This window comes from Rhinatrema bivittatum, chromosome 1 (genome assembly GCF_901001135.1).
Source record: "Rhinatrema bivittatum chromosome 1, aRhiBiv1.1, whole genome shotgun sequence".
Lineage (NCBI taxonomy): Eukaryota > Metazoa > Chordata > Amphibia > Gymnophiona > Rhinatrematidae > Rhinatrema > Rhinatrema bivittatum.
Genome location: NC_042615.1, coordinates 145,303,564 through 145,329,231, shown reverse-complemented (window position 1 = coordinate 145,329,231; position 25,668 = coordinate 145,303,564). Strand labels below are relative to the sequence as shown.

The 25,668-nt window shown below is 41.4% G+C and overlaps 1 protein-coding gene across 7 annotated transcripts in view; it reads right to left on the bottom strand.

Annotated features, from left to right (window-relative positions):
* TEC (tec protein tyrosine kinase) overlaps positions 1-25,668 on the bottom strand; it is a 218,450-nt gene that overhangs the window by 33,721 nt on the left and 159,061 nt on the right. For all 7 annotated transcript variants that reach the window (XM_029588129.1, XM_029588112.1, XM_029588121.1 and 4 more), the window contains 8 exons: positions 23,751-23,938; positions 19,593-19,658; positions 16,989-17,043; positions 13,465-13,544; positions 12,276-12,406; positions 9,285-9,359; positions 6,228-6,399; positions 5,723-5,939 (listed from right to left, as the gene is read on the bottom strand). In XM_029588129.1, coding sequence (XP_029443989.1) covers positions 5,723-5,939; positions 6,228-6,399; positions 9,285-9,359; positions 12,276-12,406; positions 13,465-13,544; positions 16,989-17,043; positions 19,593-19,658; positions 23,751-23,938 — 984 coding nt within the window. The remainder of the gene's footprint in view (positions 1-5,722; positions 5,940-6,227; positions 6,400-9,284; positions 9,360-12,275; positions 12,407-13,464; positions 13,545-16,988; positions 17,044-19,592; positions 19,659-23,750; positions 23,939-25,668) is intronic.

Genomic DNA, 25,668 nt, shown 5'->3' with positions numbered 1-25,668 from the left:
ACACAGGCATTCAAAAATCAGGGTATTTTCCGCAGATAAGCAAGCTGAATTAGACATGACTTTGGGGAACGTCCTCCTGTCCTCTAGGTGGCGGAGCTTTCTCAAAGCACACAGAGCTGTGCTCTATGCGCCCATGTGGGAGTATCTTCCATATGACTCCCATCCTGCCTCAGTCTCATTCTTTCCATGCTGCTGGGTGCACGCAGAGCGCTCTCTCTCACCTTATTTTTGTTATTAATTTAGTTACCTTCATTTGCTGTTTGGAGGAAGATTCACAACGGATGGTGGAAGCTGGATCTGTGCTGCTTGTGTCAAACCAGGTGTCACTGAGTCCGCTCTAGGGCCCAGATGGGACTTCCCAGAGAGCGAGGACAAAGAAGGCCTCTTCGGCAAAGCCCTATGGCGAGCCAAGGACTCTGTTAAGCACCCCATGCCAGTTCAGAGTGGAGCATCATGGAATGTCCATCCACTCGATGCATCCAAGCGCTTCCAGCCACTCAGTGTGTCGAAGCGCTTTTTCACCGAACCTGACACATCGGTGCACCTCAAAGTTGAGGCTTCCATGTGCTTCATCAATGTGATGCATCCGATGCAGCGAGGCATTTGTGTCAAAGCATCGGAGTGACTGGTTGAAGTCAGGGCATCAACTCATTCGGTAGCGGGTTATCTTCCCATTTGGAGATCCCAAGCTGAGTACCTCCCTTCGCTGGCATAGAGGTGTTGTGACTTGATTGAGGTGCAGGGGAGAGTTGGCCAATGCATCAACGTGCAGAGTTGATGCTGGAAGTATGCTGATCTGTGGAGGCATTGCTCCATCATAAATAAATATAGGCAAGGGCTAGGAGGCCGGCCAGCTGGTGTACGTGGACTTACGTTGTTAGGCCTCATTGGAAGAGAGCATCACCAGTCAGTGAGATGACTGTAGCACTTCCGAGATAGGGGCCTTCGAGAAACTCTTCCCGTTCGAGCCTATGTTCAAACCACTTTGACCAAACATCTCTCTGATCAGCATGACAGAGTGGTGAGGCTGTCAGTCCATCTTGCTTACATGCATGGGGTTGAACCATCCTCTTGCCTAAGAAGGAACAATATGTTTCTCCTGTCCAGCGCATTAGTCATGACAATTGAGGTTGCCTGACCCCAGGGTGGAGGTTCATGTCATACTACGACCGCTTCAAATATCGACGAAGCAGTGTTAGCTGCGACTGGGGCACCAGTGATCCTGCCACAGCGCTGAGGAAGCTGGCCTTGCTATCAAGCCACATGGGGCCCAAACCCTTCAACTCATTGGAGAAAGGGATGACTTAGGGCTGTAACAATGTGTTACAGACCTGGAAAATGAAGCACCAAATTCGGCAAATTTCTTTGGCGGTCCTGGGCAACAGTTGGCATAAAGGAAAACAAAATGTGACTACCCAAATCCAAGGACCATGATCTGCAACCGGATTAGTAGCAGGGCACAGTGCCAAGCTAGCAAGTGTCAACCAGTTGGAAAATCATAGCGGTATCAGCCATGCGATTATACGTAACCTGCTAATAGTAGAGGCGGGCACCCCGGGAATGCAATGCCTGACCCCCTTCACCAGGCCAGATCGACATATGACGAGTGTAAGAGGTGACAACTCTGGTGCTAGTCACCCTCCACAGTGGCCCAAAGGAGGGTCATCCGCCTACAGATGAATCATGCCTCCAACAAAGATGGGGCACCCATTCACATCAGTTTCAAACCCAAGCGATTCCTGTGAGGACGGTAATCATGGCCAGCAAGGGTGGTCTCGATCCCCACTGATGCCTTATACAGATGGAGGAGGATAGACTCTGCAGATGGCCACCGAGAAACAGGACTCATCTGGCAGTAGACAGGAGCCCAGGCCTCACACTCTGAATAGCCACAGCCTGTGCAGGGATTCCACAGTAGCTGATGTGGTGACACCTTACTCCTGAGAATGGGAATCTAGCCACGCAGTGGCAGGTTACCTCATCAGGTGAGGGATCGCCCTAGTACTCCTTGGTCACCAAAAGCAATAGGGAATCCAGGCTCCCCATCTGCCCACAAGGGCTTTGCCTAGTACAAGATGCTTCCCTCTTCCCAGAGACTACTGTATAATTTCCTTGAATCCCGCATACAACAAGGACCACTCAGATAAAGCTCGAATGGGATCGGTATTCACACTCAGGACCTCAATGGTCCAAGGAGACCGTGGGACACTTGCCTGGTTCGTCCACCCATTGGGAAGCTAACGCCAATGGACATACACGAGACCTGCAGTCAGGAAGGGTGATCCTTCCTCCACCTTATGCGCTCCTGCTAGCATCCAATATTGGGGATGAACCTGAACTTACCTATCTAGAAGCACGGCATAGGGGGGTCTTCCAGTAAGTACCCTGCCTGGAAGGACTACCATGGTAAGTGCAACAAGCACGCAAGGTAGAGTGGAGAAAACGGATCTAACCTTTTCTGCTATCCAGGAAGCATGCAGAAGATTTTCTCCCCCTTGCACAGCAAGAAGGGCAATGCAATCGGACAGGGCGCATCAGTGCCATCGCAGCTTATCTCCTCAGGATGACTCCAGATTACTGAAGGATCCTCTGGCTATGCCAGCAGTCAAGGAGAGTGGTCCCGTGAAGCTCTAGCCTGAGCCTGACTCAACCCAGGTTTTCTGCGATATGCATCGTCGGACAGCTGTCACCAGGGACATCATACGAGGCTGAGGAGGGGGGGGGGGGGGGGGAGGCCACCCAGGTCGCCCTCAGTTCAGGAAAGAGGGTCACCGAACGACGGGTGTTCATCCACTGCTTCATCGTTACTTGAATCTCATTGCGAGACTGAGTCCTCACGGTTATCTCGGCTCTCCTTCTTATTCAGGCGATAACTGTGCCAACCATCTCCTGGAGCCACTTATGGCACATGCAGGAGGAGACTTCTCGCATTGGATCCCAAATCTGCCCAACCTACTGTGACCGCTGCGTACACTGGGAAGTCTAGCACTCCCAACTGGGGCATCCTTCAAGATAAAGGGCTCAGGCTCTGGGTCCTAGTGCATCCTGTCTTGCTCCTTCAAACAAAGCATTCTGATGCTGCTTCGAGGCCACCAAGACAGAGCAATTGCGACATCCATCGCACTATGAGGGATGCGCTTGTCATGGACATTCGTGAGTCACCATGCGACCATTGTTGCATGCCTTACACATTACACCACTGCTGATCAGCAGGTGGCCACAGAGGACAGAGAGGATCAACCCATCCTGTGTCAAGGACAAGTGAGAGACTGTCCGCAACCACGGGTCAGGTTGATCGCATCATTAGAAACTGGAAGAGACGGTACACTACCCCCAAGGGGCGCAGACACTCCAACCTTCCAGCTTGGGACTCCCAAAAGTCATGGCTAATTCAGCCTAATTATCTGCGGAAAAGAGCAAGTTTGCTTACTGTAAACTGTGTTTTCCCGAGGATAGCAGGATGAATTAGCCATGTATTCCTGCCCACCTCCCGGACAGTCTCCTATTGGACTCCTTCCAGAGCTTGGATAAACAGACTGAGGCAGGATGGGAGTCACAAGGGAGATACTTCCACATGGGCACATACAGCACAGCTCTGTGTGCTTCGAGAAAGCTCCACCACCTAGAGGACCGGAGGACGTTCCCCAAAGTCATAGCTAATTCATCCTGCTATCCACGGAAAACCCCATTTATGGTAAGCAAATTTGCTTGGATCATAATGCTCCAAAGTTATTCATTAATGCATTTCAAAACGGGATATGAAGTGCAAAGCATCAAAGTTCCTTTTACTGGCTCAAATGTTTTAGAAAACATTTAGCAACTGAAGTCATGAAAAGATAACTCAGAACCTCAGGTTATTCTCTCTGCAAATGTCTTCTGGTAATAGAGTCCATGTTTCCAGCTAGTCTTGTCTCTGCTCCTTCATTAATATAAAACACACAATCTATATGGGAAAATATATATATAGTACAGTGGTTTGGAGTATTAAATTGTCAGGTCTTTTTACCTCTCAATTGTATATATATTTCTTTTCTGCCTCTAGTATGCAAGATCACTAGACCCAGCCAACTGTACACACCGATAGTAAATGATCTGCTTCTCAGCTACTACATACAGGCTGGAAGAGGAAGAGAGCAAGATACAGTTTTAGGGCTGCAAACATTATAAAGAATAAGGTGCTCAGATTTCCTCCCATGGCTTTCTGTATCATCTTTGTGCTGATTATTCCCAGAAATTTCTTCAGGAATCTAGTCTCAATCTCAGCCTGCTTGTCAGACATTCCTGCCTGAATGTCCTATCACCACCTTAAACTTAACAAGGACAAGACAGAACTTAGCTTTCTCCCTAAACTCATCTTCCTCCTTTATCTATTCTATAGATAATATTGTCCTCCTCCCAGCCCCTCAGCCCATAACCTTGGTGCCCTCTTCAACTCTCTCCATACATCCACAACACTGTTAAAACATGTTATTTATTTTTCTATAATCACCAAATTCTGTCCCTTTGCCAAAACTTCTCTACTTCCACTTACATTACTGCAACAGTTCCTCATATTTCCCACTGAATCTCGCTCCACATCAAAATTCAGCTGCACAACTTTTCTGCCAATGTCACTACTCCCATTAAAATCCCTCTTCTAAAGTCACAATGGCTTTCTAAAGAGACTAAAGAGGTTAGGACTTTTCAGCTTGGAGAAGAGACGACTGAGGGGGGATATGATAGAGGTGTTTAAAATCATGAGAGGTCTAGAACGGGTAGATGTGAATCGGTTATTTACTCTTTCGGATAGTAGAAAGACTAGGGGGCACTCTATGAAGTTAGCATGGGGCACATTTAAAACTAATCGGAGAAAGTTCTTTTTTACTCAACGCACAATTAAACTCTGGAATTTGTTGCCAGAGGATGTGGTTAGTGCAGTTAGTATAGCTGTGTTTAAAAAAGGATTGGATAAGTTCTTGGAGAAGTCCATTACCTGCTATTAAGTTCACTTAGAGAATAGCCACTGCCATTAGCAATGGTTACATGGAATAGACTTAGTTTTTGGGTACTTGCCAGGTTCTTATGGCCTGGATTGGCCACTGTTGGAAACAGGATGCTGGGCTTGATGGACCCTTGGTCTGACCCAGTATGGCATTTTCTTATGTTCTATCCATTCCCATATAGAGATCAAGCTTCTCTTACTCACCTACAAGTGTGTTCATTCTAAAGCTCTTGATTACCTCTCCATCTCTCCCTATACCCTTCCTCGTGAATTCCAATCTTAAATCAAGTCACTTATTCTATGCCTTCTCTCTTATCTCCAGACTCCATGCTTTCTGCTACGTTGCGCTCTTGCCTGAAATAGACTTCCTGAGTCAGTGCATCATACTCCCTTCTCTGGTCTTATTCAAACGCTGCCTAACATCCTTTTTGATGCTTCTCCTGATCTTAATAAATGGAACTCCCCCTAAGTGTTTTATTTGCCCTATTTGTCTGACTTGATTAGAATTTTAAGCTGGGCGTTTTATATACCATCATTCCAAAAGATCACAACGGTTTACAACATTTGCCTTCATATTCATGGTCTACAATCACATACTGTGTGTCAACATTCACCTTCTAGTATTTGTACAGTGCTGTGCTAGTCTAGTACCATTCTAGAAAAAAAAAGAAAGCAATTTTATAGCTCTAGGACAGTAGAATGACAACATAAAATGCACATCTGGCAAGGAAATAAGATTACCAGATCTCGATGGATGAAGCTGTTTTGTTCCAAGTATTTCATCCCTTCACACACATCCTGGCACATAGTCAGCAGTGTATCTTTATGACACTGTCCACGTCGCTGTCGAAGGTAATTGAGAAGGCAGCCGTGCTCCATGAACTCTGTCACTATATAGATGGGTCTCCCTTGAGTGCAGACACCATATAGTTGGACTAGTTTAGGATGCATTAGCTTCCTGATGAGGTGGAAAAACATGGTCAGTTTATCTTCTAAAAAGAAAATTATCTTGCCACACAACCTGCTCAGAGCTACTGGCCATCTCAACTTCTAGTATCTTAAAAAAAAAAAAAAAAAATAAGCACAGCATTGCTAAACAAAATCAGGAGGCAGTGCTAAAGGAGAAAATGTAAACAATATGAAATTAAAGCCAAGAGTTTGGATGGAAGGCTTTCCTAACAGGGGCCTGCACCCACAAAACCAAACTGTTCTAGGTTTCTCATCAGGAAATCACAATACGACTCACATCATTACTTTGGCTTCTTCTATGAAATCCTCCTCAGACATTGCACCTTCACGAATGGCTTTGATTGCCACTTTATACTGTGCTCGCCATTTGCCCAAACGCACCACACCAAACAGCCCACTGCCTAGTTCTTTCATAAAAGTCAATTCTGATGGATTTATTTCCCATTTATCTATAAGAAGGGAGAAAAAAAACAGGATTATAAAGTGAGTGGTTTCTTTGAATCATCATAGACCAATCACAAATCAAGAATACACTATGATTACCATTCAGATACATCATTAAAAAGCTTTGAATCATGGACATCTTAAAAGTTTTTTTTATAATCCATTTTATAATATTCAAAATGTTATCATTAATTTGGAATTCAAGCTCAGTGCATAGAGGCTGAAATGATCATGCTTGCCCTGCTAAATAAAGCTATAAAGTAGAATATAAAAGATCATGTCGCCAATACATAGTAGCATAGTAAATGAGAACAGAAGACACACTAAAATGGCCCATCAAGGTGTTTATGGCGGTAGCTACCACTCCATGCAGGTTACCCAGTGCCTATCTTGGAAGCACAATACAATCATTTCAATGTGGTTTTGGGTTGAATCATTGCTCCATACAGATTACACCTGTTTTGTTTCCATCTTCTTGTCATTAAGGTACCCACCCTATTTATCCACCATCCTCTCTATGAGAATATTTTCTGATGTTGTTCCTAACTCTACCTCCTTGCTGCTTCAAGCTGCTACCCCTAGTCCTCCATCTTCCTTTCTATTGGAAAGGAGATTTATTTGTGCGTTAATATCTCTATCTTCCCTTTCCCTCCAGTCTTCTAAGGTGGACATGTTCAGGTCTTCAAGTCACATCTCATGTGTCTTGTGATGCAGACCCTGCACAGTTTGAGTCTGTACTGCCTCTAGCCTATCACTATTCCTTTTTAGATATGGCCTCCAGAATTTAACCATGTATTTAAGTAAGGCCTCCCTCAATGACCTGTGCAAGGGCATTATCACCTTTTTGCTATTGGTTATGCTTCTCCATGAAGCCTAGCATCCTTCTGGCTCTAGCTACAGCTTTGTCACACAGTGTTTGCTCACAGTGTTTTGCTACCTTGAAACTATCCCAAGGTTTCTCTCCTGAACTTCCTTTCCACCCCCATCGTATACAGCTTCTTTGGATTTATGCAACCCAAATGCATGACTGCACTTTTTTTTTGCACTGAATCTTAACTGCCAAGCTTTCTTGGATCACTTCACATTCCGTCTACTCCCTCCAGGATATCTACTTTGTTGCATATGTTAGTGCCATCTGCTAAAAGACACTTTTTCTTGTAACCCTTGTGCAGTATCGCTCACAAACATATTGAACAGAGCCAGCCTGAGAACCTCCATTAATCTCTCTTTCTCCGCTGAGTGAATTCAATTTACTACTACTTGCCGTCTTCCATCAGTCAGCAAATTTCTAATCCAGCCCACTGCCTCGGAACCCAACCTCAAGCTGCTCAGTGTATTTATGACTATCCACATGGAACAGTATAAAAAAATGTTGCTGAAGTCAGAGTACAACCTTTATTTAATCCTTTACTCACCCAAATGAAAAAAATATGACTCATTTGACACAATCTGCCTCTTGTAATATCATGCTGCCTGGGATCTTGCAACTCACCAGACTGCAGGCAGTTTACGACCCTCTCCATTATTTTCCCCATCACTGAGGTAAGGTTTACTCTGTTACCTCCCTGCTGCGAAGAGGGACCACAACTGCCCCTTTCAAATCATGCAAATTTTATCTCGTGCATATTCATGGTGGATATTCTGAAAACCTGACTGGCTGGAGGTCCTACAGGATAGGTTTGGTAACCTCCGATACAGGCCCCAGCCACTTATACCTCCAAAACCACCTTCCTTTTTGAGTCACTTATTGAAACAGGTTATATGACAGCTTTTCTTCTCCCTTTCCAAGAACAGCTAATATCTCCAAAAAGGTGAAGGTCTTTTACTATGTGTTTAAGACCCTGGAAATCTCTCTGCACTACACAGACATTTTTAGTCAGGTCATTGGTCCCCAAGTGGATTAAATCATCAATTTTATAATCTCTACTTTCTTCTGATTTCAAATACAATCTCGTTTGTATTCTTTTTTTTTTTATCTAAAGTGCCCAGTAACATCTCAGTTTTCCTAAAACAGGTTCAATATAAGCAGCAAGGTATTTCCAAAAGCACTTATTTAAAATCTGAGCAGATATAGCAGTATAGCATTTAGTTAGTAGTATATTAGCATATGGTCTCAGTTTAGCTTTATGGTAAGCTAAGTGTAGAAATACAGTAATAGGATACATGCTTAAGTAAACCACCTGATACATGAATCATACCAAACGTCCAACAAGTGCATGCGATGTATTGGCATCAGAGGATCTCACATCTCAAATGTAACAAAAATAAGATGAAGAATGTTCAAATAACCAAAGCCTCTTGTTCTGCTTGAAATTATAAGCAATATATTTTAACATTTATTTATAAAACTCTGCAGCTACTGGTATTGACAACCAGGGCTTAATCTGTAGACAGAAAGAAGTGGAACTGTGGAGGGGGGTGAGTTGTGGGGGGCCAGGGCTGACCTGTGCAGAGGGGCAGGACCAGGACCAGGTGTGAACTCTCTCAAACACACCCAAATCAAAGCCACGTGGCTGCACAGTCTCAGGGTAAGCAGCTCTGCTTCCTCCAAGGGCTAAGGGGCATAAGTGATCCATGCAACCACAGGGTCTGTTCTGTTTCTGCAGGGGAACCAGAACAGATATACGCTGCCGTCTCTGGTCCGCTTTCTCGGATCCCAGAAAAAAAAAAAAAAAAAAAAAAAAGAGGTGGCAGAACGCAGTTCTGGATTGTTCTGTCAGAAGTTAAGCCCTTGGTAATGGACACAAAAAAAGGGTTTGAATTAGCATAAGTTTGAAAGTTGTGAGCAGTAGTACCATTCATTAAGACCAGGGTTGGAGCCTTAACAATTGTCCTTACTACTCACAACTTTCAGACTCGTGCTAATTCAAGTAGGATAAAGTTTCATTACCATAGCTGAATCCTGCAGTAGTGGGTGCAGACCTGCTCTTGGGATAGACTGGGTACCGTAATCTTGTAACAAGACCTAAAAACAAAAGAAATATATCTAAGTGGGGATAACACAGGAAGAGTGTTAGATATACTTTTGAAAGTATTCTGTATTACCACAAGGCACCATTTCTTGTCACTCTGTCTTCCTCTACTTTCTAATCCTACATTTATCTTTCCAATCCAGATATTTATTTTTTTAATTTCGGGGAGAGGAGGACTGAAATGTACACACTATTTATTTTTAAAACCTGCCTTGCTCAAGATCATTCTTCTGCAGTGGTTAAGCTCCATGACATTAGTCGCAGCATAGTACAGCTTTGATTCACTTACACGACATTGTGCAAACTTTTATAGATGGGCCACCTTAAATGCAAAAATCTCAGGTGACCACACACGAGCTGTTGACAGATCCAAAAAAAAAAAAAGTGCTTTTATTCTTCCTGGTGACAGTGGTTAAGAGGAAGGTTCCAAAACTTCATACATATCTACATGGAAATGGAGGAGCAGGCTTGCTGTTTAGAATCCCACTGCCACTCCTTGTGCAAATCACTTAACCCTCCATTGTGTGAGGCACAAATTAACCCCTAGATTCATGAAAATGTGGAGAGGGAGAGAGATAGAGACTTTCTACAATGCCCTCATATTAGTCAAGTATTTATATCTCAATAGGAGGCCCATATAATAGCTCGAGATGAGGTGTTGGTGGTGCTTTAGGGGACAGTTTCTCATGTACCGTGAGATGTACGAACAGCACAGGACACCTCAGTGAACATCTGAAATCATTTGGAGCGAGGAAAGTCTCATAAAGATGTCATTTCTGCTATGTTCTCCCACCCTAGCTTGATGGACTCTAACAGGGTACCATCAAGCTAGAGTGAGATAACATAGTACAAAATTTCATCTTTGTGAGACTTTCCTCGCTCCAAATGATTTCAGATCTTCACTGAGGTGTACTGTGCTGTTCGTACATCTCACTCTACATGAGAAACTGGCCCATAAACCCTAAAGTACCAACCTCGAGCTATTAGATGGCCCTACTATTGAGACAGAAATAGTTGCACACTATGAGGCCCTCCCCAGAGGCTCTCCTACTCCACTCCACTCTCCCTTCTCAAGCCCAGAAATGGCCAAAATGCAATTCTAAAAATTTATCGTGAACTGAGTTATGGCCATTTCAAGCATAACTCCAGGAAAAAAGGTGTAGTTATTGCCAGCATTAAAACTGTGCAATAGCATGCGCTATGCTATCACACGATGCGATATTGCCCCTCATTTTACTAAATCCCACCCCTCCCAAAAATTTGCATTTGCGCCATGCATTAGTGTTCTTATTGCATGCATTAATGTGTTATTGCGTGTGTTAATGCCATAACACATTTTGATTAATGACCCTAATAGACTATATGCCCTCTGAAGATAGGGAAATACCTACAGTACCTGAATGAATGACATCCACTTTGAACTGCCAAAAGGCGGAAGTGTAAATAAAAATAATTTAATAGTTTAATTTTGGAATTGCTTTCCAAATAAAAATTATCACACACCACAGTAACCCCAAAAAAGTTAGTTTGCTGACATCTCTATTTCCCCGAACTGTGAAAAACCTTGCAACAGCTGTGTGTCAATTTATTCCATTATAACCACATGGATCAACTATGATTCTCTCTCTCGGGGACGTGGGCTGAGAATACTGCATTCTGATTGGCCAGAGGGCTGGGAATTCTGCATTCTGATTAGCTAACATTTAACATTTTTTTTAAAGTCAGAATTCTATTGCATCACTAAGTACGAAGAATGTAGTTGAAATATTTCTTGACCCACCCTCCTACTTCTGGGATTTTTCAATCCTAATATTGATCACTAGGGTCAGTTATTTCTGGTTTCCAATGTTCCGGCGAGTATATGGACCTCAGTTTTGCCTAGTTCTCCCACTAGGGGATATCTGCCATTAAACAGGAACATCTCCCTGTTGGTCATTATTGGTTATTTCCAAAGCTCAGAGTATTGTGTAGTGTTTAAAAGGTTAAACTTGTATATTGTGAAACCTCTAAGTAATGACTGCTTTCCACCACATCCTGTGTGACCCTCTAGCAAGCTGCTTACTTTCTGTACTTAAACAAAATTGTAAGCTCTCAGAGAGAGATATCACACAATACTGTGTGCATGCATGGTGCTGTACAATTTCTACACTAAAATAAGATAGAAATGTAATGTGCCCTGATTGGGGGGTTTATAATATTTTCAATCTTTCAATGATATGAAAACAGAGCAAAGAAACAAACAAAAAAAACCCCCAGAAACAAGTCATCTGTATCCTAGTTAAACATTTTAAATAGGACTGGAACAAAAGAATGCATTTTTAGGTATATAAATTCTGGAGGTAATTTTCAAAAGAATTTACATGCATAAGCTCCATTTTTGCACTTAAATGGACTTAGGAAGGATATAGAAGTATGCACATTCTGTGCCTACCATTACATGCACTACAAAGAGGCATTCTGGGGGAGAGGAGTGGACACATATGCATACAGGATCAATTTTCGAAAGCATGTGTGTACATATACAGACAATGTTACAGCTGTTGAGTAGGTGTAAGTTTGTGTACGTATGAAAGTGCTGGGTATGCACATCCCTGTGATTTTTCAAAGTGAATATATGTGCATAAATCCACTTTGAACATTGTGGCTAAAAGTGCCTGCAAGCTTTAGCTTAGGCGGGCTGTTTGAAGATTACCCTCCCTAACATTCTATTTTCACTGTTAAATACAATGGAGATTGCATCAAACCAACAAACATCAAGACGGGGCAGCAAGATCCACCAGTCCAGAGCACATCTTCACTGGGTGTGCGCTCCCATATTCCTAACATTATAGACACACACTATTTCAGTTGCACATTCCTCCCCCCGCAACTACTCCAATTCATTTAGAACACACAAATTCTAAGTTTACCTGCTGCATTGTGCTGATGATAATCAATCATCTCTGGAATGGAATTAAAAACGTGTTTCTCTGCGAGGTAGTACTGCTTTGGAAAAGCTGCCGTTTCTTTGATATGGTAGTGCCTTACCGACAAACCCTCTCTGAAAGAGGGGGGGAAAAAAAAAAAAGAAAGTTAGGATGTGCCAGAAAGATCCTGCACTGAAATGCAGCTAAATCCAGTCCTGCTGCAAGAATTAAAGATATAAAATCTGTATAAGCCGATCGATCAAGTCTGAATAGATTACGATTTGTTATATTCAGTAAGAAAAGCATTAAACATTTTCGCTTTAGCATAACTGAAGGCTGTTTTATTGGAAAAATATGCAGCTTTATTATATATATTATTGGTAGAAAAAATCTCAAACATATGAAATATATTTTTTAAAAAAAAAATTTTTTTAAGCATGTCTTGTCCCCTGCCATCTGTATGGAGGCTTTCGCTGGTTTGCAAGGACTAAGTTGAATTGTCAAGATGAGATGCACAAGCTGGCCGATTACAGAGTCAAAATGGAAATTACTCCTTTATGCCTCTGACTGACCAATGCCTCTTTTTAAATTACTGATTCAGGTTAAAAAGAAATACTTCACTTATCTTAATGGAGACAACTTAATGAGAATTTTGGGATGTCTTAACATGTGGACAATGGGGAAAGGCCTTCTACAAATGTGCTTTAAAATATAAATTGATATACTCGACAGAAGAAAATGAAATAATTACAGAAAATGTCACAGTAAACCAGGGTGCTGTTTTAGCTATACTGAAATGCAAAACCATAAATCAACTTTTAGGGCAGAAAGTTTGCTTGATGTTTGATAATCCGTCAAGAAAGCAAATGTCAAAAGGTGTTATATCAGGGGATTTATCTGTTGTGCAGTTTTTCCCACTTTTGAATGGAACTATATACAGTGGATATTTTATGGGATTGTATGTTGAACTTCCCATCCTCTAAGTTGCACAAAGAATGGACTGTGGCACTTCTGGATTGCAATTAATCAAGATGTCGGGCATTTGGTTTCAGATTACAATGGACCTTTGCATGCAGGTTTTTGCACAAGGGTACCACCTTCAAGGCTAGGACATCACGCACATAGCTCACAGACTGCAGTATGAAACTTGTGCTTCCTGCAGACCCAAGCATGAAGCACTCCTGCAACTTACCTTCCGAATTTTGTATACAGGGATACAGTAAACGTGCCAGGCTGGCTGGAGTCCCTTACTATGAAACCACCTTCCTTGTTCTGGAATATATAGATTTTTAAAAACATTAATGCAGTGCATATCCCAAGGAAATCTGAATAAAAATACAGTCTATATATAAAGTTGCAAAATCCACCAAATGTCCTTGGTAAGATCCAATTTGAAGCTTGCAAATTCCTTACCGGAATAGGTAGTAAAGTTTATACTGAAAATGTGTTAAATAGCAAAAGCCGGTCACAAGCAATATTGCAGATGGGCTAGAAGGGAAGGAGTCTCCTTTTACAAATGACACTGATGTTTGTACCGGAGATGGCGCTAGAAAGTTGAAAAAAAGGCAATCTAAGGGGAAAAAGGGCAGTTCTTTGGGGTGAGAAGTACCAATAAGCTCCAAAAAAGAAGAGAGATCTGGATGTGATCATTTAGCCTGTAGGTAAAGCCAGTGAACTGCTAGGGTGCATAGGGAGAGAAAATTTGCAGGGAAAAATAAGGCGATAATACTGCTAAATAAATCTGACAGCTGTGTTCAATTCTGGGGGGTGGGGTGGGGGGGGGGAGGAAGTCTTATTCAAAAAGGATGTCTTCTCATTCTGTGCATGCTGAAAGCCCTTTAACGAATAAGGCCCCTGGCCAAAGCAGAAGCACCCAGAGGGCGGCTGCCAAAATGGCGCAGCATCTGTACCATAAATCTTCTAGGTCTGCAGTGGGCATATAACCTAAACATGCAAATCTTAGAGGAGATGAGGGATAAAACAAAGACTTTCAAAATATTAAAGGTAGAAACAACACATAGGAGGCAAACATTTCTTGATGAATGGGAAATTACAAAACAAGGAACCATGATATGGGGCCAGAAAAAGTATTTTAGGTTATTTGTAACCCTACCCACCTGCCTCCTTTCATCAGCATTTACCTCTATGGGGATAAGATGTTGGGTGAATGGCAGGATGGTGTGGGCATGGTGCATTCTGCTCATATCCCCCTCCCCCACACTTTACACTATTGCTCCTGTTCTTCTACCTTTCCCTTTCCTCTTACCCTCCCCTCTGAATCACACCCCTTTTCTTTCCTGTCACCTACCCTACACCTCTTGTGTCTCCCTCTTCTTCAGGAGGAGGTTGAGGACCCCCACAAGTACTGCAGCCTTTGCCACACCTTGGGTCCTACTTATAACACACAACTGCCCCCTTTAAATCCTTCCCCATCCCAGCACCCTTGTTTCTGCCTGAGCCGCTTTTCATGCTGCACCCATAGTGGTGGGAGCTGGCCAGGATGCTCCCCGTTACTGCTAACTGCCTTCAACCCCCATCCGGCTTCCTCTGCAGCAGCTTTCAAGTAGCACTGTGATCCAGTCAATTCCAGGTCGGCAACAGCTGCCAAAACCGCTGTCCATGCTCTCCAGGACATTTGCAGTCAGTCATTGCAGTGGAACCCAAATAAAATGCTCCCGGCTGCCTCTCCCATTTTGACCCCTCTCTTCCAGGTTTGTAATGGGTGCTCAACAGCAGCGTGGCTGCCTGAACCAGAGACTGCCTCCTTTTCTGCTTCTCTCCCTCTGCCTAAGGACATATTATTTTAAAAAAAACCCATTAGGGCAGCCTCATCTTCTGCTGGCAGGAATCTAGAACCAGCTGGTATTTCAGTGTTTGTTGCACTTCTGCCCATATGGCATGCAGGACAAAAAAAACAAAAACTAAATCTTGTTCTTTGCCGATCCAGCCACAAGCAGGGAAAGTTTGGTGGGCCGAAAACATGCCCTGTGGGCCAGATCCAGTATGCAAGCTATAGTTTAGGGACCCCCCTGCCCGAGAGTAACAACATTTTCACAGAAAGGGTGGGTATGTGGTACAGCCACCCAAAGCTGGCAGGGTCAAACACAGGTAGCAGAACTCAAAATCAATGAGCAGCACAGTGGAAGTGAACTGAAAGGAAAAGCTGGAGGTGAAGCAGGGATCTGCAGCATTCCAGCAGGCGGGGGGGGAAACACACAAAACTGGTAGACAAAGCATCATAAGACGGAGGCATTCAATTCTCCGAGGAAGCCACATGGGCTGGGAAACATGCTGCATCTGCCTCACCAATATGATGCATAAAGGCGCTCTTCTGAAGCTGTGGGCAGCACTGCTGGAAAATGTACATTTGTTACCCGCTTGAGCACTGAAATGAAGTGCACATCAAATGGCTTTCAAAATGGGATCCACTTGTTTCCTTTACTTCCGGGCAGGAATTAAGTGAAGCTATGAAAAGATATTTAGACAGAAACCCATATTAGTAGGGTGGTGCTAATATGGGTTTCTGTTTAAACCTGAACATTGCTGTGCTGTTTACTTTGCGGTGACCCTGAAGGAGGAGCATTAAACAACAATTTAACTAACATTTAATTTTAGAATTGGTGGAGAGAGAGCGAGAGAGAAAACATAACCAGCTGGAAAGTGACTGAGTCATGAAAAAAACCCAAACTGTTATAATGCAGGATGCAGCCATCATTCCAAAAATAAAAATATGTATAAAAAAATGAGGAGAGCCATGAATAAGAGCAAAGGAAATAGTGCAGGCAAAAGAACAGGCAAGCTTCGACATGGCATCAACGGCATTTTGTCCAAAGACAAATGATAGTACTGTAATAAGTTTGCTCCCAGTGACAGATTTTAAAGAACAATCGGTTGATTACCAATTTCATTACTTCAGTATGGATTTTTAAGCTTTCATCTTATTTCCTCTAATTTATTATCTTATTGATGCTAGGTTGCATCTAGTGCTGCTTATTTTATCTGATGCGATGTCAGACATTTTGATATTAGGATTTCATATACCTCTGATGTCTGGATTTTTTTCTCTCTGATTTTATTAATTGGTGCATATCTGTATGATCTATTTATCTGCTTACTATGAACCCATAAGGCTATATTTGTTTGTTGCATATCCTAAGTAGTTTTATTCAATTCAAGTTGTGAACCTATGCAGCTTCACTCTGCACCTTGCCTTGAGAGGCAAGAAATAAAGCAAAGAAATAAATTTCCAAAAATGCAACAAATTTCATAGATGGTATTAGGATCCTGGTTTCCTTTAACTTAGGGGTTCTCAGCACCCATCCTCATGACTCTCCAAAAGGCTTGCTTTACAAGAGATCCAAATAAGCAAAATAATCCTGCCCTGGACCAAATGAGGGTACATTTTTCCCACATGTTCCATTCTGGTCATCTATTTGAGCGCCATGAAGATTGAAGCTGAAAACTACTGCTACAGCCTTATTATAAAAGTTTTACACCTCTCATTAAACAGTGCAAAGTTCTGCTACTTGGACTGGAGTGATCCAGCAGAAAAAAAAACAGATTCTTTGTGTGGAGCACTATTACAGCAGCATAAAAATGAAGCGGAGATGCTGTGGATGAGTTTTCAAGATCATCTAAATCTCATTTTGTACCGCTCTTCTTTAGATGTTACTGGAATGTTGGTACAGACTTATTGAAAGCAACTAAAATACTTACCTCATTTTTAAGCAGCTGTTCTGCCTTATTTCTATTCAAATTTCTAGAATACCATCTGAAAAAGATACAGAATAGTTAGTAAATGCCCTTCCACCTCTTTTTTACCATCGCATTTATTCTGTAGTGAGTGAAAGCATGACGAGTATAGGGTAATACTATATAAAGCCACTCACTTTTCACGCATCCACTGTGCTAATGTTCAGCAAATTCACTAGTCCAAGTTATATAACATAAGAATGTTTTACACTCTGATATAGAATGTATTTGACTGATAAAATGGTTTTAACACGAATGGACCAAGACTAAGAGCTACTGAACCAGAGTATCTTATTACCTAAATCTTAATTACATGTTTATCTTATGCATAAACCAGTAATTCTCAACCCATTCCTTGGGATATACCTAACCAGTCGTGTTTTGAACATATTCACAATGGATAAGCATGAGATCAATTTTCATATCATGGAGACTCAGCATATACAAATTCATCTCATGCATATTCAAGGTGGATATCCTGAAAACACGACTGGATGTGCGGTCCCCAGAACAGGTTTGGGGGAAGTCCTGGCTTCAGTCTGAAATATAATAAAATGGAACACTCATATCATGGATTTACCCAAGGCAAGTCTTGCCTAATAAAATCGGATTCATTTTTTTTGAAGGAGTTAATAAACATGTGGATAAAGGTGAACCGGTAGATGTAGTGTATTTGGATTTTCAGAAGGTATTTGACGAAGTCCCTTATGAGAGGCTTCTAAGAAAACTAAAAAGTCATGGGATAGGAGGCGATGTCCTTTCGTGGATTACAAACTGGTTAAAAGACAGGAAACAGAGTAGGATTAAATGGTCAATTTTCTCAGTGGAAAAGGGTAAACAGTGGAGTGCCTCAGGGATCTGTACTTGCACCGGTGCTTTTCAATATATTTATAAATGATCTGGAAAGGAATACGATGAGTGAGGTTATCAAATTTGCGGACGATACAAAATTATTCAGAGTAGTTAAATCACAAGCGGACCTCGAAAGACTGGGCATCCAAATGGCAGATGAAATTTAATGTGGACAAGTGCATATAGGGAAAAATAACCCTTGCTGTAGTTACACAATGTTAGGTTCCATATTAGGAGCTACCAACCAGGAAAAAGATCTAGGCATCATAGTGGATAATACTTTAAAATCGTCTGCTCAGTGTGCTGCAGCAGTCAAAAAAAGCAAACAGAATGTTAAGAATTATTAGGAAGGGAATGGTTAATAAAATGGAAAATGTCAATGCCTCTGTATCACTCCATGATGAGATCGCACCTTGAATACTGTGTACAATTCTGGTTGCCATATCTCAAAAAAGATATAGTTGTGATGGAGAAGGTACAGAGAGGGGCAACCAAAATGATAAATGGGATGGAACAGCTCCTCTATGAGGAAAGGCTGAAGAGGTTAGGGCTGTTCAGCTTGGAGAAGGGGGGGGGGGGTATGATAGAGGTCTTTAAGATCATGAGAGGTCTTGAACGATTAGATGTGAATCGGTTATTTACACTTTTGGATAACAGAAGGACTAGGGGGCATTCCATGGTGTTAGCAAGTAGCACATTTAAGACTAATTGGAAAAAATTATTTTTCACTCAACACACAATTAAGCTCTGGAATTTGTTGCCAGAGGATGTGGTCAGTGCAGTTAGTGTAGCTGGGTTCAAAAAAGGTTTGGATAAGTTCTTGGAGAAGTCCATTAACTGCTATTAATCAAGTTGACTTAGGGAATGGCCTCTGCTATTACTGGCATCAGTAGCATGGGATCTTCTTGGTGTTTGGTTACTTGCCAGGTTCTTGTGGCCTGGTTTGGCCTCTGTTGGAAACAGGATGCTGGGCTTGATGGACCCTTGGTCTGACCCAGCATGGCAATTTCTTATGTTCTAAAATCATGAAACACTAGGGGTAAGTTTCAAAAAGAAAGAGTTCTTCACAAGTCAATCAGATTGCATAATTCTGAATTTATGACCCTATAATGCGATGTACTCTGGGTATTTTTTTTTTAAATACTGCTGCATAGTGCCTTAATGATCACTTTCATAGAAAAATGAATACACCTGATATTAATCCAGCATCTCAAACAATGGATGAACTTTACAGCTCTCCTCCACATTCACACCAAGAGGAGGTAGACAATATGAAACAGAGGTTGAAAAATAAACAGTTATGGGCAAGCTTGTCAAGTAACCAGTATTTTTAGTTTTCTTCAATAAAATCCCCAAATCTTAACATTTTCCTTTTCAATACAGGAAAGGAGAAATTTCAGAATGGGTACTAAGCCTTCAGAAATATTTTGTATCTACTCAGTCTGCCAAATGGCTACAATCACCAGAGCACCTTGTTGGGTCCTGGCGTCCTTTACACCTCCTACCTGCTTTGAAGTATTTTGGAGATTTTCAGTCTTTTTGCTAATACAAAACAGAAATTCTAGATTACTTAGAAGCAAGAATCAGACACCAGGATACTCATCAAGGTGCCACCGATTGCTGCAGTTAGCTATATTTATGTTTGTGAGACCACCTCTAAAATTAAAGGTAACATGCAGTTTTCCTTTCCAAGGAGAAAAGTAATGTTGGACTTACTCAAATTGGTCTAGATTGTTTGACTTCTTCCCGGTTACATAGTTGCTTGGAATGTATCCTTCCATTCTGAAAGAGAGAAACAAAATTAAAAAAAACAAAACAAAAACAAAAAAAAACAGTATTCAGTAATTTTCCCCATTACAAAGCAGGAGCTTCTAGCAACACAAGTGCTTTCTAAATATACTTCTTTTCCAACCATCCTTCCCAGAGCACTACATGCAGTTACCAATGTCAGCAAAACCAGTATGCCATCCTTCAATGCTGATCTAGACTGGCAACTGACAAGAAATTGTAAATATATGCAGGTTCCAGTGACCTATAGTGCAGTTCTCCTTAAATGCATTCTCCGCTATTGACATGGAATCTTTGTAGGTTGTGAAACCTCTTAATAGACCAAAAAAAACAAATGATACCACTGTATGCATATAAATATAATTGAAATACTGGGTCAGATTACTGGTTAATGCTGGCCTTATATACATTCATATACACCACCAAAAGATAAATTGTACAAAAACACTGTAATCCCAAATCACTTTTCACACCTTCTTCATGAAATGAGTATCAGCATGCCAGTGATTTGTGAGGCCCTAACTTAACCATGTCTTCTCAATCGTGTACCTCAAAAATGTGTCTTTTTTTTAATCCAGTATTTTTCTTCTAGCAAGTAAAAAAAATATATATATATATCATCCAATGCAAGAATTAACCAGACATTAGCCAATATTTCATTTAGAAAAACTGCATCAGGAGAGAAACATTGAAATGCCACTTATCTTACCATGGTATTTTCAAACAGACCAAAGCATCTCCAATGTCAAACATCGGAGTCCTTAGATGCAGTCAATGTGTCAAGGACTCTGGTGCTTGACGCTGGATACGCTTTGGTCCATTTGGAAGCACATGTTGAGATAAGTGGCATTTCAGAGTTTCTCGCCTGATGAAGTTTTTCTCAGCACCTTCTTGTCTTTGGTGTTACATTTGACCTTTTTGACAAAGGTGGGCCCTTATGGTGCTTTATCTACATACATTTTACGTTCTATATGCACCCTGACCAGGGCACCCTACAATAGGTATTATAACAAGTAGTAGTACAGAGTCAGGGCAGGCAAGATGAAAAAGATGAGTCTTGAAACATGAGAGGTAACATTGGATTTTATGGGGAGAGGAGGCGTTCTTTCCACAAAACGGGTCCCAGCAGCAAGAACGGAATTTGTTTATTTGTGGTAAACTTAACCTCAGTAACTGTTGTCTTCAAATAGACGACCAGGGTGAAGTAATTGAAGAGATCATCCGCAACATGATGTCAATTGCACAATTGCAATGATAGAGAGGATGGAACAGCTCCCCTATGAGGAAAGACTAAAGAGGTTAGAACTATTCAGCTTGGAGAAGAGATGGCTGAGGAGGGGATATGATAGAGGTCTTTAAAATCATGAGAGGTCTTGACCGGGTAAATGTGAATCAGTTATTTACTCTTTTGGATAATAGGAGGAGTAGGGGGCACTCCATGAAGTTAGCATATAGCATATTTAAAACTAATCAGAGAAAATTCTCTCAATGCACAATTAAGCTCTGGAATTTGTTGCCAGGGAATATGGTTAGTGCAGTTAGTCTAGCTGGGTTTAAAAAAGGTTTGGATAAGTTCTTGGAGTAGAAGTCCATTACCTGCTATCAATAAAGTTGACTTAGAAAATAGCCACTGCTATTACTAGCATCAGATGCATGGGATAGACTTAGTTTTTGGGTACTTGCCAGGTTCTTATGGCCTGGATTGCCCACTGTTGGAAACAGGATGCTGGGCTTGATGGACCCTTGGTCTGACCCAGTATGGCATGTTCTTATGTTTGTGCATAATCCTACATTTTACAGAGTATCAAGAGTGTAGTGTCAGAAGAAGGTATAGAAGGCAAGCCGTAGAGTTTTGGAGGCACTGAAGAAAACAGTCAAGGAGGCCAGAGATTCTAAAGAGAGTTGCAATAGTCCAGGAGTGAGAATGCATGAAGGAGGATATGGCAAGAGTCAAAAGCCATTGAAAACCTGATTCTGCAGCTATTGAAGAGATGGTAATGGAGAGAAGGTGGAAGGAGTTGAAGGGAAAAATGTTACAACCAGATTTTTCTAGTGTCAGAAAAACAGGGGGAGAGGATCAAGAGGACAAAGGGGACAGCCAGAAAGAAGGGTACGTCAGTTTGTTTAACTAGTGAGATTTTATCCATGAGACAACAAAGGCAGGATGCGATAGCTGGGAGGAGTGAGTGAGAGGAAAATCTGGTTATTGTCTGTGAAAGCATGATAAAAGCAACAGAAAAAGTAAATGATAAACCAAGAGAATGTGTACAGAATTAGCAAAGTAGACGTCCAAGGATGGAACCCTAAGGGGACACCAGAGTGCAGATTCTGAAGCAATAGGGTTATTGATCAAAGGACCAAAGAGACAGGTAGGAAAACCAAGCACAAGCTATGTTTATTTATTTATTTTAAAACTTTTCTATACCGTCATTCAGTTGGGTACCATCATAACGGTTTACAATAAGGCGCAAATATTACTATTAGGAATAGATCAGAAATTCTATCATTAAACATGTGCCAAGACTTTATGATAACAAAGATCTTTATATATACTTAACAGAGCTTGTTGTAACTTGTCCGTATTTATAGAACCGGATTTAGTATAGAGAGGCAACCAACGGACTGAAACCAACGGACTACAGTGTAGAGAATTATAGTCAATCTTGTTAAAGCCAGCAAAGAGATCGAGGTAATTGAAATGGAAACAATAAGACAACCCAGCAGATGGGAGACTATTTCAGTGGTATGAACAGGAAAAAGGAAACAAGTGAAAGGAGTCCAATAAACTTGAAGATAATGATAAAGTCTGTCCAAGGATCATAGAACGGTAAAGGAAGAAGAATTATAAACCTAGCAAGGACAGGGGTTGAGACAAGGTTTCTTCAGAATAGGCAAACTGATTTAAAGGCAAGGGAAGATGCCCAATATGAGGGAGGAATTGAACAGTGGACTGGATGAATGGACTGCAAATGTTTTAGAACAGTGGTGAGCTGGTAAGTCTTTTGGTGAAGAAGTGGGTTTCAAAAGAGAAAAACAGAAGCAGCATGGGAAAAGGGAGGAGAAAAATGAAAAAAAATGGCTGAAATATTGTGGATGAGCAACAGAAAAATAGGAGCAGAGTGGGGAATGTAAATTAAGGACTGAGAGGTGACCATCTGGATGGGGTCACTGTAAAGTCAGATTTGGCAACAAAAAGAGCAGATGGGAAGAGCAGGTAAAACGGAGTCAGAGAATGCAGTTATGCGACGCGTCAGATTTCTTAGAAGACGACAGTTGAAGTAGAATTTGTGATCTGTGCTCCTTCTACGGTCTCTCAAAACAAGGAAGAGGCTGTCAGAAGGCCCTATACAAAAGGCAATGTTTGCTAAAAATTAAATCTTGGAGTCAAAGGATTCTATGCACAAGACGGAAATGGGAAAGTAAGTTCATGTGTGAGAAAATGAAATTACAACACTAAATTTAAGAGAAAAGATTTAGGGCATCAGCTGCTTTTAACAAGTTAAAACATTTTTTGAAAATTAGGGTTTTAAAGAACATTTTCAGGGCTGATGAAATACAAAATAATGAGTTAAATGCAGCCTCAAAGATATGCAAACGGAAGACACTGTGCACGTCTACCCCACCAAAACAGTTCCTGTTGCCTCAGTTTGCATCTCTTTCCCTCTGCTCAGAACTGTAGACGTCAGCCACTACACAGGAATGACCCATGGACCTAAATATTAACATCTTCATTGCAAATATTTAAAGAAATACAAAAAAAAGATACTAACACTGGAAGAATATTTATCAGTTTATTATACAATTGTTTTGATGTAAACTGCTTTAATTTTATGGAAAAGCAGTCTAATAAATTAAGCTAAATACATTTTCAAATTCCCATGTCACTAACTCTGAGTGTCCTTTAAAGTGGAACAAAGAATTTTGAATATCAGTATGCTCTTTCAACTCAACTTCCTCCATCCTTTCCACTACAAGTCGTATCCAATTTAGCCAGTAGGTGTTATATATTACTGCAACAGGTGTATGAGAGCAAAATTAGAAGTAAAAAAAAAAAAAAGAAATGATTAATAAGAAAGGAATGCATACCCATGATGATTTCTTGCTCTCCACCAATGAATATCTTTTTTTTCAAGTATGATATATTCTTCTCCTTTCACTAGATCCAGATCATGTGGCTCGGCAGCACAGAAATCAAACATTGCTATAACCACCTCTTCATCTTCCTCCTCTTCTTGTTCATCTTCATCAGGAGGCAGCGGTGGGGGTGGTCTCAGCTAAACCAAGGGAAAACAAATATTCCATGAAGTTCTGATGTAGAACAATTTTAGAGCACCAATAAGCAGATAAACCTTCCCGTTGCTTCTGGAGACAAATCTGGCAACGCTAGCCTGGGAGGTTGCTCTGGAACTGGGATACCACTGAACAAAAAGAAAAAAAGACTAGCAGACACAAACTTGGATGCCATTATGTATTGCAATCAGTTAAAAACATGTGGACCTGTAATACAAAAAAACATTTTCCCCCTGTGCATTTTACTTGTGATACCATGCTTTCTTTCTTTTGTTGAAAAGATGGTTTTGTAATTAGTAACACTAAGCCACAAATGTGGTACCATAATACTGTATATACCAAAGCAGTGTACAGAATTTTACTTAGAGCAAGACTACAACCATCTACTAGTCTTACATGAGCACTTCAATAATTCACCCTTTTCAGGGCTGTATGGAGGGAATCTGAACATATCTTCCCACATTCTAAATATACACAGTTTAATAGTTGGCAAAAACTGGCTCCAAGATGGTTCTCACAGAGCTTCACTGAGCAATAAAAATACCAGCAAGGCAGCAGCAGGGAGTCTGCACAAGGGATACCCTTCCACCAGTGGTCTAAATTGAGCTTAAGGTGATGCTGCTGCTAAGCTTTTAAAGCCACTATGGCAGCACCTGTTTTCTTTTCCCACTACGGCTACTGCTTAGATCCTTCCCCATCCAATGCCAGAAATCAGACTGGTAGGGGTAAGGACCGCTGGAGGAGGAGCAGAGAAAGTGCTAGGATGCTACTTCTTGTTTGAAGTTGCAGGTCTCCATTACATGCCGAGTCGAACTGCCCACACACATAACTGAAGGGACCTATCACTCCTGTCCTGGTGAGAATTCACTGGTTACCCGTTCCATGGCAAGAAATTTACAATCATATGTATTGTCTTTAGGGAGATTCATGGGAACGGGGCAGAATACCAGAGGTATGTACTAATTGGATATGGTTCTTCTCTGCACTTTTGAGAGGGGATGGAAAAGGAGCTGTGGGGGGATTTTTAGTGCCCACTTAGTTTGTACCTTCTGTCTGACAATCTCGTGCTAGATCATTTTCCAATGCCAGGTCAGTGCTCTAGAACTCTTTATCTTTGGATCTCAGTCAGGAATTTTTGGAAAAGAAACTGAAAAATGTCTTATTATTTGGGCTTTTTGATAGGGTGATTTATGAATATTACTGTATCATGATGAGTTAGCTCAAAGACCAAAACAGTGACTGCAACGATGAAAAGAATATAGTACAGGCAGTGTAATTTATTGGCTGTGTTATGTAATATTATTGTGTTTATCATTGTACTTTGTTTCAACTATGAAAGCAGCTAGGAGGAAGCTTCCTTTGGAATAGCAAGCTATAAAATGTTCAGTAATAAATGGGGTATTACTGCTTTCAGAAATGCTACTGCACTGCTTACAGACAAGCAGAAGTCAGCAGAGGCCAAAGGACAAGACCCGATTCATTCTATCAGTTATGTGCCGATCAGCACCAGTGGTACGTGTCTGACCATTAGAGAAGCCCCACATATATTCTTAAGGCTATTGCCTTCTTATTCTCAATATTTATTTATTTATTTTGAAAGTTTTGTATACCGACACATCGGTTTCCATAGAACAATAAATAGCCAACAGGGCTTTACAATGAACCTGATAAAATAAACTAGGGAGGGGGTGAAGGAGGGGGCAGGGAGGAGGGG